Source organism: Pocillopora damicornis, chromosome 2 (assembly GCF_964200805.1).
Source record: "Pocillopora damicornis chromosome 2, jaPocDami1.2, whole genome shotgun sequence".
NCBI classification, from domain to species: Eukaryota; Metazoa; Cnidaria; class Anthozoa; order Scleractinia; family Pocilloporidae; genus Pocillopora; species Pocillopora damicornis.
This window is the reverse complement of record NC_142671.1, coordinates 34,819,957-34,837,916: the sequence shown is the minus strand read 5'-3', so window position 1 is coordinate 34,837,916 and position 17,960 is coordinate 34,819,957. Positions and strand designations below refer to the sequence as shown.

General features: G+C 38.1%; 2 protein-coding genes across 6 annotated transcripts in view; both read right to left on the bottom strand.

Annotated features, from left to right (window-relative positions):
• Positions 1 to 3,475: 3,475 nt before the first annotated feature.
• Positions 3,476 to 14,930, bottom strand: LOC149051021 (uncharacterized). Of its 4 annotated transcripts, XM_089195675.1 has the most exons (9): positions 14,276 to 14,930; positions 13,673 to 13,684; positions 12,905 to 12,987; positions 12,659 to 12,784; positions 12,400 to 12,562; positions 11,914 to 11,982; positions 9,669 to 9,749; positions 8,928 to 8,996; positions 3,476 to 5,233 (listed from the first exon to the last, which is right to left on the bottom strand). In XM_089195675.1, the coding sequence occupies exons 5-9, from the start codon at positions 12,431 to 12,433 to the stop codon at positions 4,962 to 4,964; spliced, it is 525 nt and encodes a 174-aa protein (XP_089051801.1). In that variant the 5' UTR covers positions 12,434 to 12,562; positions 12,659 to 12,784; positions 12,905 to 12,987; positions 13,673 to 13,684; positions 14,276 to 14,930; the 3' UTR covers positions 3,476 to 4,961. The 4 variants fall into 4 exon arrangements, with proteins under 4 accessions (XP_089051801.1, XP_089051800.1, XP_089051799.1 ...); XM_089195674.1 differs by lacking the exons at positions 12,400 to 12,562; positions 13,673 to 13,684; positions 14,276 to 14,930 and adding an exon at positions 6,611 to 6,677 and having other exon boundaries at positions 12,905 to 13,666; XM_089195673.1 differs by lacking the exons at positions 12,400 to 12,562; positions 13,673 to 13,684; positions 14,276 to 14,930 and having other exon boundaries at positions 12,905 to 13,666.
• Positions 14,931 to 15,068: 138 nt separating this feature from the next.
• The window catches only part of LOC113674409 (uncharacterized), a 4,831-nt gene continuing 1,939 nt past the window's right edge, over positions 15,069 to 17,960 (bottom strand). Inside the window, exons 3-5 of one of the 2 annotated variants that reach the window (XM_089195669.1) lie at positions 17,416 to 17,639; positions 15,936 to 16,234; positions 15,069 to 15,387 (exon numbers count right to left, since the gene is read on the bottom strand). In XM_089195669.1, the coding sequence (XP_089051795.1) occupies positions 15,114 to 15,387; positions 15,936 to 16,234; positions 17,416 to 17,639 (797 nt within the window). In that variant the 3' untranslated portion in view covers positions 15,069 to 15,113. The remainder of the gene's footprint in view (positions 15,388 to 15,935; positions 16,235 to 17,415; positions 17,640 to 17,960) is intronic. The other variant, XM_089195670.1, reaches the window with a different exon arrangement.

The following is a 17,960-nucleotide window of genomic DNA, read 5'->3' as shown; positions in this document are numbered from 1 at the left end:
CAAGTGCCGTAATTTACCTTATTAGAACGTGAGCAGAGACGAAAATCCTCATAGATCTTCATAGAGATAACGAATTACTCTATCCGAGTTTTGACAGTTTTCACGCGCAGTTAGATTGCAAGATTACGAACGTACTTGAGAAGTGGGGAGAAACACTTGACTTCGTCTTGTGTGTCTCCCTACGGAGCTCCGTACGTCTTGTGTATCTCCTTACAATTATTTCGTGCTCTAACCGCTCCTTACGTGCTTTGCAACAGAGCAGCACAGTCGTATTAGGAGACCAGTAATTTTTTCTTGTCTCCTGGGTGGAGTGGGTGAAAGATATTAGCGGGATCACATGATTTTCATGGGGAACAGAGTGGGGATCAGTCGTCGCCAACAGAGTACAAAGGAGAACTATAAAAATTGACCATCGATTAACTGCTCACGAGGGGAAATTAAAAGAGCATTGTAGAGCCTTATGGGGGATCAGGCAAATTTTATCGTCACACACCCAAAATCCCCCGACCCCTCCCCCAAGCGAATAAATAATATCGATCCCTTGGGGGATGTATCGTGTATGTGTGTGGGTGGGAGTATGGGTGTGTGTGCGGGGCGGGGGAAGGGACAGGATTACAAGCTGCATGGATGAATATCTACCACTATACCCTCTCTTATATTTGTATCTTATATCTTATATCTTATTGTATCACTTCTTTTTATTGTATGAAAAAATGTAATTTAAGATAAAGGGCATCTAATTAGCCTGCTATATTATGCCCTTTTCCATCCTCTTATTTTACTTGTAATTAATCATTAGACTCTCATCTGTTGAAATGGAGGCAAAATAAATACAAATACAAATATTTTCACAAAGCAGTATACAATACATATTACTGATCGACAATTTTGTATACGAGCGCCATTCCAATCCATCACAAAACTTATTTGTTGTTAATATATCACCTTGGGATTTTCCATTTCAGAACAAGAGCAGTGACAAGTAAAATATCAGCTTTCCAAATGTGGCGCAAGATTAGTTAGGCTAGCCTATGTACATACAAAGGCATGTCTTGAAGCATTGCTTCATTTGCAACATAAAAAATGTTCAGATCCAACTAATTTCGTCCTACATTTTGTGAAGCGCTCGTTCAAGTCTCGCTTATCTCATAACCCTTAGTATGGGGTCTGTGATGGAAGTTTCCAACCAAGGTCATCAAAATACATGCTGTTGAAATTTTAATATCACTCTTTACGATGCTGGATGGATTTATCCTCAAGTACTTTCTTTTATCTTAACCTCTTGTACACTGAATGCTCCTCGCCTATTTGCCTAACTGATACCTCGTGGAAAAACGAGCGAGCCGAATAGGCGGCCATAAAAAGTATGTCACAACTTATAGAGATTGTTCAATGATCCCTCTCACCTTATCTGGAGGTGTAAAGCAATTCACTTGATCGCGTGTTCCTCATGAAAATTCGATAACATCGCCATAATGCGATATTGAGATCATGAATGGCAACAGTTGACTTAACCCGGAACCACGCTATCCCATGAGAGGCGCGGGAAAAATTTGCATAATTATGCAGGTATTCTGTTCTGAAATGCTCATTGTAACTCAAAAACTTGGGCCAGCTCGCATAAACTCCACGGTAAGGCCTCGGTCAAACGAAAGAAATTCGTAAGTCCAGTACAGCACCATAAAGCAGGATGTGACAGAACTTCTTTCATATGCGCGTGACAAGGAAAAATCGGATGAGTTGCCGCTGAGAGGACTCGAGCTGCCACTAGTCACTTTGTTATATTTCGCTCTCTAAAGCTCTACCTAGTTGGTTCATTGACATGTCTAAGGGGAGGTTGTCGGACACCCCGCTTTCCTTCCCCCCCCCTCCCACCCCTTGTGAGATGATTTCCTTCTGGTAAACAACAAACAAATATTATAATTCAGGCGGTGAAAACGTGCATATTCTGAAGAGTATACATGTCACTGCATCGCAAATATTAACTAGTGGTAGATATTCATCCATGCAGCTTGTAATCCTGTCCCTTCCCCCGCCCCGCACACACACCCATACTCCCACCCACACACATACACGATACATCCCCCAAGGGATCGATATTATTTATTCGCTTGGGGGAGGGGTCGGGGGATTTTGGGTGTGTGACGATAAAATTTGCCTGATCCCCCATAAGGCTCTACAATGCTCTTTTAATTTCCCCTCGTGAGCAGTTAATCGATGGTCAATTTTTATAGTTCTCCTTTGTACTCTGTTGGCGACGACTGATCCCCACTCTGTTCCCCATGAAAATCATGTGATCCCGCTAATATCTTTCACCCACTCCACCCAGGAGACAAGAAAAAATTACTGGTCTCCTAATACGACTGTGCTGCTCTGTTGCAAAGCACGTAAGGAGCGGTTAGAGCACGAAATAATTGTAAGGAGATACACAAGACGTACGGAGCTCCGTAGGGAGACACACAAGACGAAGTCAAGTGTTTCTCCCCACTTCTCAAGTACGTTCGTAATCTTGCAATCTAACTGCGCGTGAAAACTGTCAAAACTCGGATAGAGTAATTCGTTATCTCTATGAAGATCTATGAGGATTTTCGTCTCTGCTCACGTTCTAATAAGGTAAATTACGGCACTTGGCATGTTTACAAATGTTTGTTCGGTTCTTCTGTTGCTACTTGCCGTCTCGCTTGTTTCGAAATTTCCCTTTCAACCGACAATAAAAAAAGCTGAAGAGGAGTCCCGGAAAAGGTCGGACATAATACAACTTGGCAGATGGCGTGAAAACTCAGCTCTATGTTTTGAACTCTAATAGAGCACACTCTTTTAACCAATCGCAGCGCGCGCTATATCCGAACTATTTTAAATAAATTTCACAAAAAGTAAGTTCCGAGGGCGAAAATCTTAAGTCAAAGAGTGGTCAAAACCATGGAATTAAGAAAGTTGAGCTTAGTATGTCAAACTAAAAGGTGATCAAATTTGCTGGTGTACCAATTTTCCAAAAAGCCGAGGGTACACTACCGCGGAAGAGGCTTGGATACAAGGTGAATTTTTGTTGATGAGACGTGATATGGTCAATATTGCGTTCGTCTATCACACGGTAAGTAAGGTGCATAAACACGTTTTGAAACACCACACACTTCGACTATTTCATCCTTATGAGTCTAACTGTGGTGAATCCTTCACCTTTACATTGTACACACCCTTACTCAGTATTTTCAAATTTAAATATTGTGAGCACTTTCGCTGACAAATTAAAGCTATATACAGTGAATTAAAAATATCTCCTGTAGAAATATTGTGACGATAGGTTTTCGCTCGGTAAACTGGGAAACTGAATCTTCGCGGACGGCTCAATAACAACGGGGGGAAAATAACTCGGTAGAGACCACTCGGCTTGCGAGAACGGATACTCGTCACGATTTCCTGGCACACGGAGATCTACTTCGAGCGAGCTTGTACGGACGTCAAGGATAAGGCAGTCTTTGGTTCCACAGTACTTTTATTGGCAGAGCGCTCTAACATACAACATGCTAGAGTCAAAGCTAAAACTGTAATCATCAAAGCTATACAAGGTACTTGCTTAAGAACTAACTGGTGTGAGGTGCTATTGTTACACCAATCGCAATATTTGAATAAGGACACAAAGGAGCAGAAAAAGTCTCTTTGAAGTAAAACTCAATACTGGTCAATAATGAGTTCGTCTATCACACGGTAAGTAAGGTGCATAAACACGTTTTGAAACACCACACACTTCGACTATTTCATCCTTATGAGTCTAACTGTGGTGAATCCTTCACCTTCACATTGTAAACAGCCTTCCTCAGTAGTTACAAATTTAACTATTGTGGGCACTTTCGCTGACAAATTAAAGCTATATACAGTGAATTAAAAATATCTCCTGTAGAAATTCCTTCGATTATATGGAAACAAAAGGTTACGAAATCGTTTAAAAGTGGTAAGTACAGCAACTCGACGATTCAAAGACTATACACGAATATTTAGTGAGGCGTGAGTGGTCCAGTGGTCTGAGCGCTGGACTCTGGGTCGGACGGCCCGGGTTCGAGTCCTGGCCGGGGCACTACGTTGTGGCCTTAAGCAAGCCGCTTCACTCACCTTGCTTCGTCTTCTCGGATAAGACGTTAAGCCGGAGGTCCCGTCTCCTGCAGGGTCTGGGGTAGGAGACGTTAATTTCCCACGCACGAGATTACTGTGTGATGGATGTCCTCCCCTGGGTTGGGTTGGGTGGATTTAAGAGGGGTAGTGCCCCGTATGGGACTCCATGTCCCGCTGCACTAACCCATTTGGCGTCCGTCTATCCGTAGACGTACCCAATAAAGTTGTTATAAATAAATAAATAAATGAATAATATCTTGGAAAATCTTCTAACATTGAAAACGCTGACTTATAAAGGGGGCTATGATTCTTGTTTACACTAAAACAAGATTTTTTGGTTAAATATAAACTTCCCTCAAAATGGAAAAATGATTGCAGTTCACGCAGTTTCGCAAGGTAAGTGCATTCTACCTCTTTTTCGCCAGTTTAGGAACCAGTCTTACTCATCGCTTGGAGGTGGGGGTTGGAGGGAAGGGGGAGTGGGGTTCAGAAGGTTTTAGGGGATCACGTGGTTTTCAGAGGGGAACAGAGCGAGGAATCAGTCGTCCCTAACTGAGGTTAAAGAGGGGATTATAGAAAATTGGTTGCCAATGAGGGAGGTGGGGGGGGGGGGGCGGTAGTAAGAATACTACAGAGCCTTAAGGCGGGAAAAGAGGGAGGGGGGAGAAAATTAGGTAAATTTCATTGTGACACAACCAACATCCTCCGACCCCCAACCGACCAAAAACAATTATTATGACAAATAATGACCGCTCCTTTACATTAATGTGAATATAAATTAGATCTATGTGAAAATCTTATAAAGCAATCTCTCTACCGGCTGGAACCTTTTCTTCGAAACCACCACACGTGAATCAGCAACAACAGTACTTTTTGGCCAAATCACGGCAGCCAATTTTGGTCAAGGCGTCGAACAATTCTTGATACCTTGAAGTTGCACTTGAATTTTTCCTCCACCACAATAGTACTTGGAAAGTCATTTCGTAGGCATCGCCCTTGTAATTCACACTAGTCTCGTCTTGATATCCTTGTGGAACTCCTAACTCACGTCCGAGTTTTCCCCTCAGTAGAGTACTTTCCTGAGCTAAGCGAGATAATTCTTTATCATCAGGTTCACCATCTTTGACTGCAAAAAAAAAAAAAAACAAAAACAAAAACGATTTACTTCCAGATAGTTAAAAGTTCGATGATGACGGAGTGGGGTCACTCCTCAGATCAACGAGAGTTAGGACACTCGACAAAATATGTCCGCTATGGTATATCTTTTCATAAAAATTCCTCATTTTCCTTATGTATGGCTGTGACCTTTGGATCATGAATCTTTAACTTTCTTGCAACTTTCTTCCAATCACTAGAATCAATGTAATCAGCCAGTTGTTCTAATTCATCACTTTTAGGATTGCCTTTTTTCACTACCACTGAAAAAATGATTCAAAATAAATGAAAAGTGCATTCTATCAATAGTTAATACTACAGGAAAATATGCTTAAGCATATCAACACGTCTTATTTTCGAAATGTCTTTTACAGTGATAAATTTTACAATACTGCAGCGGTTTACCCTGGCTTCCATGAAGCAAGTATCTGTGATTAAGTCTTGTGGAGAAATGCACCTCCATTACAATTAACCACCTTCCCTCCCCTCCCTTCAACATTTGATCAGGTTTTCTGACAGTTCATCTGTACCCATTTATACTCCTGTGTGCAGAGAGAAACTGGGTGTGAGTAGAGTCAGTCTCACTAAAGAACATTTAACCCTCTACACCCTAACTTCAGTATCCACATTCTCCATACTCTACTCTATACATTTCTTCTGGTACTGACAAGGAGAATTTGTTTAACAATCAAAGTTTCTTTGGTGGAGATCGTTTCCTTCATTCTCATGATCTTAATAAAGGATTTAGCCATACTGCTGTAAGGAGAAATTAGATACTGGTCACTCTCAGGGTTGAAAGGTTTAACTCTAATTGACCTACCCAGGGCTGAAACACAGATCCCTCAAACAGGAGTCCCCTGAGGCACCGAATTAAGTGAGCCAAAGATTTCTTTGAAGCTCCAATTCCCCAGAGTCTTTAAACAGGTGTTTTATTCATGCACATATTCATATCACTTTCCAAAGTCATCCATAGTTAAGTCAAACTTGCCCTCATTAACCACATAAGAATGTCAATGCTAGCTATGCACCTGAGACTCTCATGATAAAGTGGCAGCTTGCACTCTAATAAACTGCATGCAGACATATCTTAATTAGAGCTCTTCATTTAGTTGGTTTTCTCATGTGGTTAATTGTGTTTATTTCTCTACAGTAACTGCAATATATGACACTGTCATGGAAAAAAGGGAAGCAGAAAAACATAGTTCAGCCAATTTAAACTGATTTATGAATGTCTTGATTCTAGTTTTCCTTTTAGATCCCAGTTTTCCCCAACTAGTGCTGACCATACCACTTACCGAAAAGTCTAAAGTTTTACCTTCCCTTACTTAATGAGTGGTCAGATAATTACCCCTCTTTTTGCTGTCTTGGTTCACTTGCCTTCCCTCTTTTATTATTGACTGTTTGTGCAGATTTATCTGGATTTCAAATTCAGATGTGTCAGAGAGAGCAAAGTAGAAAATAATATAACATTAAAACTTCTAAAGTTAGTGGATTATTCTAAGGGGGGAAAAAAAAATAAACAAACTTTAGAACTGTAGACGTCATACTGTGATTCTCTTAAGACCGAGCTGGAGAGAATAAAATCCAAGCTCTCTAAAATTGCGAGTATCAAAACACGAGGAACAATCGTGTGTAGTAGAGCGCGTTGGTGCGAGCACGGTTAGCGAAATAGTAGATATTTTTATAACTTAGAAAAAAGGAACCAAAAAAAGAAACATATAACGTCCTTAGTTAATAACGATGGTGACAAAATCACAAACCCGAAGGACATCCTGGAAGAAGAAGAACGTTTTTTCGAAGAGATTTATACATCAAGATATATAGACCCAACTGTCTAACTTTCAGTGAGTTCTTTGAAACAGAAAATGCATTATCACAAGAAATCGCGAAAACGTGCGAAGGTGTCATGCCTGTTCATGAGCGTGAGCTTGCGTTAATAACTATAGAAAACAACAAAACTCCTGGCACGGATGGGCTAACGCCTGAATCTTACCGCTATTTTTGGAACTTGCTCGGTTTATTTATGGTAAGTAGCTTTAATTACGCCTTTCGAAAGGGAACTCTGTCTATCTCTTAACGCCAAGGGATTATTTTCTTAATTCCGAAGAAGAAGAAGAATACCGAATATTTAAAAAATTGGCGACCTGTATCTTTACCTGTATACGTTTAATTTCGGTCTTGACCTCCGACAATGGATAAAAGTGTTCAAGACTGATATCTCTAGTTGCGTTTTGAATAACGGATACGCCTCAAAACATTTTCATTTAGAACGCGGGGTGCGTCAACGTTGCCCACTTTCCGGCACACTATTCGTTATTGCTATTGAGTTACTTGCGCAAAGTATTAGACTCTCAAAAGAAATATAAGGTATAACGATAGATGAACATAATGAGGTTAAACTTTCGCAATATGCAGCTGCAGATGACACAACTGTACTTCTTTCTGATGTCCAATCAGCGTCAAAATTATTTGATTTATCATCACTTTTCGAAAGGTTCTCTGGTCTAAAACTAAATCAAACAAAATCTGAAATGCTATGGCTTGGCTCTATGCACCACAGAAAAGATACCATACTTGATCTCCAAATGAGTGGCGAGCCAGTTTACGCGCTTGGTGTGCATTTTACATATGATCTAGAAGTGTGTGAAAAGAAAACATTTTTTGACAAATTAGGATCTTGAAAGAAAACATTGAATAAGTGGTCCCAAAGAGACCTCTCCATCGTTGGTAGGATAAATATAATTAAAACATTAGCACTTAAAAAACTGGTCTTTATCTGCAGCGTCATGAACACCCCTAAAGACTTAAGTAAAGAAATAAAAAAGATCACGTTCGACTTTATTTGGAATCACACACCCGCCAAAATAAAAAAGACTACCCTATCAAGCAAAAAACAGCTGGTGGCTTGGACATGAAGGATTTTTCTCTCTTCGACAAAGCGTCTTAGTTAAACTGGGTGAAACGGTTATGCTCTAACTCGAATGCTCCATGGCAGTACATACCAAAATCGCTCCTAGCCGATGTTGGCAATACAGAACTGTTTAAATGTAATTATGGTTATAATCTCCTTGACCTAGAAAACCATCTTCTTGCTTTCTACAAAGAAATCATTTTTTACTGGCAGGAAATCGCAACGGCCACACCTAAAAATAAAAGTGAGGTTCTCTCACAGCCAATCTGGAATAACCGATTTTTAACTGTGAATAAGAAAATGATATTCTTTCCTCATTGGTATCAAGCAGGAATAGAACAAATCTCGGACCTTTCTTACTCCTGTGAGGGCCATTTCCTTCCATTTAATTCTTTTTGCAATAAATTCAATGTAAAATGTAACTTTTTACAATATTATAGCATTCCTTCTTCCTTAACAATTAAGGGAAACGAAAACTTTTTGCTAGAGGTGCTCTCGGCTACGCCTCGAGCAACTCTTACGCATCTTTCGTGCTCTCCAAACTTCCTGAGTGCTTCATATCTCGATGAACGCACGCTGACGTATGAACCAATTGCTTTATAACATTTTCAGCCCGATGGAAAAAATTTTTTTTCGAGGGATTTGTTTGCTGACGTCATGAGCGTGCACAATAGGAATATGAAGCACGCTCGCGCAATTGAATTTGATTAGACAAATTTACTAGCTATGTTATAATAAGTGTTCAGTTACTTACCCTTCTTTTTGCTGTCTCTTGGTTTACTAGCCTTCCCTTTTTCATTGTTGACTGTTTGTGCACATGTACCTGGATTTTAAATTTAGAAGTGTCAGAAAGAGCAGAGTAAGTAAACAACAATACAACATTAAAAACCTCTAAAGTTAGTGATCATTATGAGAGAAGAAAAAAATTATAAACAAACGAACCTAATACACTTCTCTCAGGACTATCAACAATTGTAAGTAGAAACTATCCATGAAATGAAGTTTCTTATTCAACAAAACAATATGAGGGAACCTGAACAGCGGTCGTCTCTGAAGTAAAGCAAACAAGAATCTGCAAAAGCACTAAAGAAATGCAGGTAGCTGTGATTATAACGATGTGTGACATTTTGGGCAAAACTAGTGCATGTTATTAAAAAGCTCTTTGGTGTGTCTGTTTGAAAAAAAAAAAAGACAACTTCTCTCAGAGCTTTTATAGAGCTCGATACAAAGCCAAAGTCAATTACCCATACGTCACTTATAAAACTTCATCTCCAATATAATGCAACGTTAGTAAGTCAGCTAAACATCTGCGCTATAAAGATGTCTCCTATATGTGTTGATGACTTGTTGACCATTAGTTCCTGTCTTACAACCAACCCCTCCCCCGCTTTTTAGGAACCTAGAAGCAACATAAATTATAGATAACAAGATCCTGTACAAGGATTTAATCTGACCTGAAGTTATATAATAATGCTGAATTCTATCAATAAGTTACCTTTCCCTGTATTATCCTTGCTACTCATTCTCTTATTAGGTTGAGTTCTTGGTTTTTTAGCAGGAATTTTCTTGGATGCACCTAAGAAAAAAGATCAGCATAATCAAATAAAGGCCGACAGCTTAATAGAAAAATCGAACATCAAACTGGGTATAAAAAAGGGGGAGACACAACAAGAGAAACTACACACAACTAAAGAAACTTCTCCTCTCATCAATAATATTATCTTGGGTTTTTTTAAAATGAGCTCTTCACACAAGAATGCCAACATTCTGCTTGTTGTTAAAACATCATAACTCCAACAAACTTTTCTTTTATGATGTGAAACAAATCGAAGAACAGGCATGCATACACAAATAACTTCAATATGTGCTATTACTAAACTAAGTCAGTTGGTGTTCCATCTTAAAACTGCAATTACTTCTCCATAAACCCCACATACAATGATTAAAGAAGAAAACTTATATAAAGATCAATTCCATTGAAGTATTACGGTATTGAATGACCATAATTTTCAAAAAAAGAATTAGCCTTTTCCAGGCTCTTGGTCAGTGCAGGGGGAAAGTAAGCATGTAAATAACAGCCCTCAGTGCTCTCTTTTTGTCTCCACTGACCAACTGAGCCCGAGACAAGCCATAAAGGAATGTATCATAAGCTGTTCCATTTTTCATTCTTCTCCTTTTTTTTGTTTTATTGGAAGCTCTAGCTTTCTGCTTTTTGGTGGTGGTTTTCTTGGAAACTTGAACAGACAAGACTCACAAGAATTCAGTGCTTACAATGTCTCACATACTTCAAAAAAAGAACCAAATTGATACAACTCACTGATGGTCTTGTAAGGCTCACTTTGTTTGAGAATAGTCCATTTCAGGGTTTTTTGGAGGGTAAAGCTAAGGTTAACTTTGTCACAAAAGACACAAGAGACCTGGTATTGGGAAAGTGCATTTTGGTTCCTCAATACAACTCATGTGGTGTTTCATGTTTTCTCTCTTTTGTGATAGGTGGGGCCAAAAACAAACCTCACTTACGTTGAATGCCTTGCCTCGCACATGACTACATTTGGAAGTGATTTCTTTGTGCCACCGAACAGATTGGACTTTAACAATTTAGTCTGCATGAACTGTTTCAGAGCCCTCACGCACTGATTGCAGTGTGTACAATTCTTGGTCTTTACTTTGCTTAGGGTTAGGGTTGAACTAGTGTACAAGTTATTACTAAGAGAGGCAAGTTCTCAAGCCCATCCTTGTTGTTTGGCATCTAATTGCGCAAATGAAAAATGTACCATTCAAAGTACTTTATAATTATATTGGAAGTCATTTCTATTTAATAAAAATCGGAAATTAGCATTATGCATTAACCAGCCACAAAAATACGAGAACCTTCTTATGGAGCCCTAGTACCATGTACAAACACAAACATGCACTTAGCCTTACACCAGTTTGTTCCCCTTCTATCCTCAAGCTAAATTTCCAAACTGGTAAAGTTTTTGTCTTCAGTTCCTAGGAACTATTGCAGACTCATGCTCGCCTCATGCTTGCCTCGATTCTACTGAAAAAGGCAAAAGAACTTACACCTGTTCTACAGGCGAAAATATGGATCCAGGCATAGCAAGCTCAGATAATAAGTGGTTAATTTTGATCTATTGAAATAAAATTCACCTAGTAACTACCACGAGCTAAAAACAGCAGGTTCTTTTGGCCAGTGGCAATGTATTTTCACAAGTGCAGGCTCATGCATAACAAAGCATTCCTCCATCCCACCCTTCCTCAGTTTCCTTTCATGGTTCTAGTCAATATTAGGGGTGGTATTCTACCTTGGGGGGCCAGGCTGGCTGCAGTGGCAGCCCATGAGTAGCCCAGAGGCTGAGCAGTTAACCCTTTTACTCCCAAGATATCATTAGTAATTCTCCTCAATGACTGCCATACAATTCGTATGATTTTCGTTCTGAGAATTTGTTATCGGATCAACTAATAATGCCCTAATTGATTTTTCTCTTTATTCTCATCACTTTTCCGAGATGTTGTGAGGAGAAATTCTGTCTTGGTCTCTCATGGGAGTTTAAGGGTGAACTGGATGATTTATCTCGATGAACGCACAGCTGATGTATGAACCAATTGTTTTATAACACTTTCAGCCCTGTTTGCTGACGTCATGAGCGTGCACAATAGGAATATGAAGCACGCTCGCGCAATTGAATTTGATTAGACAAATTTACTAGCTATGTTATAATAAGTGTTCAGTTACTTACCCTTCTTTTTGCTGTCTCTTGGTTTACTAGCCTTCCCTTTTTCATTGTTGACTGTTTGTGCACATGTACCTGGATTTTAAATTCAGAAGTGTCAGAAAGAGTAGAGTAAGTAGACAATAATATAACATTAAAAACCTCTAAAGTTAGTGATCATTGAGAGAAGAAAAAAATCATAAACAAACGAACCTAATACACTTCTCTCAAAACTGTCAACAATTGTAAGTAGAAACTATCCATGAAATGAAGTTTCTTATTCAACAAAACAATATGAGGGAACCTGAACAGCGGTTGTCTCTGAAGTAAAGCAAACAAGAATCTGCAAAAGCACTAAAGAAATGCAGGTAGCTGTGATTATAACGATGTGTGGCATTTTGGGAAAAACTAGTGCATGTTATTAAAAAGCTCTTTGGTGTGTCTGTTTGAAAAAAAAATGACAACTTCTCTCAGAGCTTTTATAGAGCTCGATACAAAGCCAAAGTCAATTACCCATACGTCGCTTGCAAAACTTTATCTCCAACATAATGCAACGTTAGTAAGTCAGCTAAACATCTGCGCTATAAAGATGTCTCCTATATGTGTTGATGACTTGTTGACCTGTTGACCATTAGTTCCTGTCTTACAACCAACCCCTCCCCCGCTTTTTAGGAACCTAGAAGCAACATAAATTATAGATAACAAGATCCTGTACAAGGATTTAATCTGACCTGAAGTTATATAATAATGCTGAATTCTATCAATAAGTTACCTTTCCCTGTATTATCCTTGCTACTCATTCTCTTATTAGGTTGAGTTCTTGGTTTTTTAGCAGGAATTTCCGAGATGTTGTGAGGAGAAATTCTGTCTTGGTCTCTCACGGGAGTTGAAGGGTGAACTGGATAAAATTGAAACACTACAGTTAACTGTAGCACAGTTAAGTGGTGACCTATGATATTTTTTGATATGATGCATTTAATATAAAGGTCCATAGACATTCACAGAGCACATGTCTCACCAGCTTTCTGATCACTCTCTTCTCTTGCTCTCTTTTTTCCAACAAATGAAATTTTCTTTCTCTCTTGTATCGCAGTTTCTTTGCTGAAAATGCAACATGTCATTGTGTTATATGGAAAACCATATTCTCAAAAAATATAGCTCTTATAATTGCCAACGTGGAGGTCAGTGCATTCTGATGATGGATAAATGTCAACAGTGATGAACAAAATAAATTGACACAGCTAACAAGAGCTCTCAAAGTATGCTGAATCTTGTATATTGCATTACAAACAAAAAACATCCACATTGAAGTAAACTCGAAGCGTGTTTTCATGAAAGACCAACATCTTTGTTGCAAGCCCCAAAACACGTGCTATTTTGTACCAGCAAGATATCCGAAGTACGCTTACACAAAGTATCATCCTAAGACGTACGTTATGTAACAATGTAACCATAAAATTATATAACAAAGAAATCTACGTCACACATAAAGTGAAGAATTAATCTTCCATTTTGATCCTAAGGAATTTGTATTGTTGCAAGAGATTGGTGACTAGTAAACTCTATAGTCACTTATAACTTCTTCGATTTTCATTGAGAGCTGAAAACAACAATGTCATCTTAGCCAACAGTGGGAGCTAGCTGGTCATTGTGTAAGGGCAAAATTTTCCTTTAAAAGATGCTTAGCCTATCTAGAAGAATTGATAGAGAACTTAACGCATTTGAAAGGCTGAATAAAGATATTGATGCAGATAAAATAATATCCACACTGTCAGATACCACTCACCATTACAGGAACCTGCAACATAATAACAAGAAATCATGATTACAAAAAAAGGCTTCAGCCTTTAGTACAATCACAAAACATCCACTTTTACTCATCTACTTGATGCCAAATGGTATTTAAGGAAGTTAAGTGAAAATACTAAAAACTAAATGAACCAGTATTCTGACCAAAATCTTTTATTTTTGAGATTTTGGAAACTCGCATTTATGCTGGGATAAAATCCATACATCATCTTATATAATTTAACATGCAAAGTAAGGTACTGTACTTATAATAACTGTTAGTTTAGGTCATGAATAAGAGTGGAGCGTTGTAAAGTTACTTGTCATAAAACCAAAACCAAAGTAATCACAACAGCCAATCAGAAGAAAGGAAAATACCATCAGAAGCCAATGAGAAGTAAAAGTAAAACCAACCAATCTGTCTAAAGCATGGGAAAACACAGTTAACTAAGTTGTGATTTCTTTTAGTTTTGCATCTGAGAGATAGGAGTTTTCTGGACCAATAACAGAGTGAAGTTGAGTAAAACCAATGCAATCTTGGATTACTTTCAACACTCAATTGAATATTGCTCTTAAAGGAACATTTACTAAATGATGCTACCTGTACCAGAGATGCTGGTCGAGTCTTCAAGATCATCACTTCACAGAGAAGTTTTTGTAGCGCTCTATCTTTGAAGAACTTCACTGTTGGAACAATTTTGCTGTCAGTGCGAACAATCAAGGCCTCGTCACAAATTTCAGATATTTCATTTCCAAGAAACCTGACAAATGGAAACAAAATAAACATTTCTTGCTAGATTGAGTGGGTTTTATTTTATCTTATTTCTCTATTTCATACTGGCTGCCACCCAACCCTCCCTTCTCCCAATTCATGTACAACCTGAAGAATGCAGAACTTTTAACCTGCTGCCAAGATGTAACTTGTACAAAAACTAATGAATAAAGTTATTTATCCTAGAAGTACATTATTCAAAGTCTAAATGTATACTTAATAACTAACTTTCTTACAGGATAATTGAATAAATAAATAATCAAACTATTAGAAATGTCAGTGATCTATGGTAGCAATTCATAAAAATGTATGAAACCTGCCAGGTTTTATACATTTACTCCAAGAAGTAATTAGCAAGTAACTTCTCCTTATAATATCCATATCTTATCCAGCAAACAGGTAATGAGAATACTCAAACTTATCTGGTAGGAGTTGTAATCTTGGTCTAACATCAAATTCTTGTAATTAATTTACAAGGAAATCTGTTGCAGCTAGAGGGGAGAATTAATAATCAGATCTTGGGAGTTAGAGTGTCAAGAGGTAATTTGGTTAATAAAACTTCTCAGCCTTGACATACTTAATCATAACAAACTTTTCAAAGTGAATTAATAACTTACCTGAGAACTACCATTTCATTCCTTTCAGACTCCCTTACAAAAATCAAGTGCTAATGGGGAAACCACAATTTCATCCTTTGACTGGCAGGCTCCTTTGACTTTCCCTCACCTTTGTAAGGTATGTCATAACTTAACAATTTCTTTTCCACCTCAGCTTGTTTAAAGTTTGGATAACAGTACAGTAAAAGGCCGTAAGTATCAGGAACTGTTGTCTTACATAAACATGTGTGAAAATGTACACATTGAGGCATGGGTCTTAAGGAGAGACCACGAAAATAATCTTCCAAAAGAACAGGGGACCCATTTATCATGCAGACACAGAATCTGAAAAACAAAAAGTAAAAAAACATGAATAAACTGCAACATCTTACTCAAAAATGATCCCTACTATTTGAAGACCTGGAAGGCTGTTTTACTCACAGACATGTCCATCTTGAGAGAATTTGCTTGCAGGTTCAACAGACAGTGGTAAATGGTCCTTAAGGTGGCAGTAGACTACCAGTAAGCAAATTTTTTAAATTGAAACCCTGGTTAATAGAAGAAGACTAGAAGGTCTAATCATTTCCCGATGACATTGAAAAGGCAGCACATGCTTCTCAATTTTCTCAATGTGCTTAATGTTAGTCCCTTCCTTGGCTAGAACCCTCCACCTCCTGTGTGGCAGTGTGGCTCACTACCAACTTATCCTGTCAGTAACAAATTAAAGGCATGCCCTGAAGAAAAAACACCAAAAGTGCAGCCTACAAGAGTGTCATTTAACTAGGGGCTGAAAACTAGGCCCATATGACAAACATCCTGTCCATTGATGGAATTAAAAAATCAATACAAAATCTCTTCCCCTGTAACTTAACTAAAGATTTTTAAAAGCTCACCGACAGAAATGCTTCACTTTGAATTCTACAATTCCACCTTTAATGGTAACTGGCCCTTCTAGTTGTCCTGTGTTATCTGTCCAGCTAGCATTCCATGGTTTGCCCTCTGAGTCGAGGTATAATATCCTTATGACCTCATTTGAAAGCTCTGAAAAGTCATGCTTACTTTCGCGAAGGGTGAGGGGAAGCTTGATAGTCACAGGCCCCATATGCACAATGTTCTGAGAGCTTGAAATGTGAATGACAGGACCACACAGTATCCCAAAGTCTTCAACCTCATTGCTTGGAAATTCTTGTACCTTAGATGAAAAATCAAAATAGGCATTGACTTTTGGTGAATTACATACACATTACACAATGTTCTTTCTTAGGAAAGGATGATAAATTTTCCAATTGTCCTTAAGTAAAGAGAGATCATTCTTTTATAAGTTACTTCTGTGGGAGGTTTTATTTAGATGCATGTTTTAAGGAGTAAAAGTAACAGAGATACAAGGGAAGCTAATTTATTAACAAGCACATGCACATACATCTTAAAGTCATTTGGATCTGAACAAGGACAAATTGTAATTTGGAAAATCTAAGTCTGATTTTGAGCATTTTCTGTTTAATCAAATAAGAGAAAAGCAAGAATGCAAATGATCAAGAGTGTTGTCACTGATTGTACCCCACAGTGAAGTTTCATAAGAAATCATAAGAAAGTTTCATAAGAAAAAGTGGTAGATAATACAATAGTACCCTGCTAACTCAAACTCCACAGGGAAACAAAAACTGGTTAAAATTAGAAAACTAGAAAGGTTTTTAAGCAAACCGATATAAATTCTGTGGCTTAACTATGCGAATCAAATATTTTACAACGTTACAGAATATGCCTATCTTTCAATTTTCGAGACGTTGCGACAGTCCCTACGGACTGGGAAATAATTGTGGCCCGTAATGCAGTCAGAAAATTATTTCGAATGAAACCAAATCTAATTTAGTTCTTTCCTAGGTAAAGTCTTTCTGTAAACAGAGTTTCAGGCAAAATTATTTTTGACGCAAAATTGACCAGGTGGAAATAAGAGAGACAGCCTCTTAATAAGGAATAATGTTTTTCTCATTCTTGCACAATAAACAGTCATATACTTACATTTAGTTTATATTAAGTGCTTCTTTATAAGGAAGTTTAGTTTGGGAAATTCAGCTGAATGTATTATGTTTTCATAGATGTTACCACATTTATATCAATCATGATTAAAGGTTGAGACTCACATTTTTTCTTTAAGTTCAAGGTATCAGCATAAATTTGAGCCAAGGGAAAGTAAAATTAGTTTGAGTTCATGGGAAGTTTTAGTAAACTGAGTTTGAGCTACCTAATGGTAAATGGCTACCTAATGGTTGGTAAATGACTGGAAAAACTAGGTCAATTCCAGGGGAGATTGGGTCTCGTTTGAGTTAGCAGGAGGTTCAAGTTAATTAAGCAGGTTAGCTGGGTTTCCCTTACCTTAATTGTCAAAGTAAAATCCAGATCAATAGGTACAGAACTGAGAGGAACTTCAACACATATGTCTGAAAAGTCAGGTACTACACATGTGAATTGAGGAGCCACTGAAGTACAACTTGTGAATGTGAAGGACTTGAGGCGCCAAATGGCAGCAAATGAGGAACATTGTGACAGTGTGCATGTGGCTTTAACAAGTTGAGGCCAGTCAGAAACATCTGGTATTTCTACACATAAACGTTAAATTTTAGTTCTATATTTTGGGCTATTTTCTAACATCAGTATGCATATTTTCCACACTGTTCTCTATACATTTCTTAAGGTGCCAACAAGGAGAATTTGTTGAACAATCAAGAGCTCCTTTGGCTAGTGATCATTTCCTTTATTCTTGTGACCTTAATGCGTGATTCAGAGGTGTTACTGTAAGGAGAAATTAGATACTAGTCACTCTCAGAGGTCAAAGGGTTAAAAGGTACCAAAAAAATGAAAACTGTGTCACTTCAATGATGCTGAATAAGGAAAGACTGAGGGGTAAAAAATGATTGTGA

Excerpts from the sequence above, each read along its gene's own strand:
- LOC149051021 (XM_089195673.1), bottom strand. The coding sequence starts at position 13,007 with ATGACATGTTGCATTTTCAGCAAAGAAACTGCGATACAAGAGAGAAAG. Across the intron at positions 8,997-9,668 it reads CAAGGATAATACAGGGAAAG|GTACATGTGCACAAACAGTC; the intron begins GTAACTTATTGA and ends TTTAAAATCCAG. Across the intron at positions 5,234-8,927 it reads AAGAGACAGCAAAAAGAAGG|TCAAAGATGGTGAACCTGAT; the intron begins GTAAGTAACTGA and ends TTTTTTTTGCAG.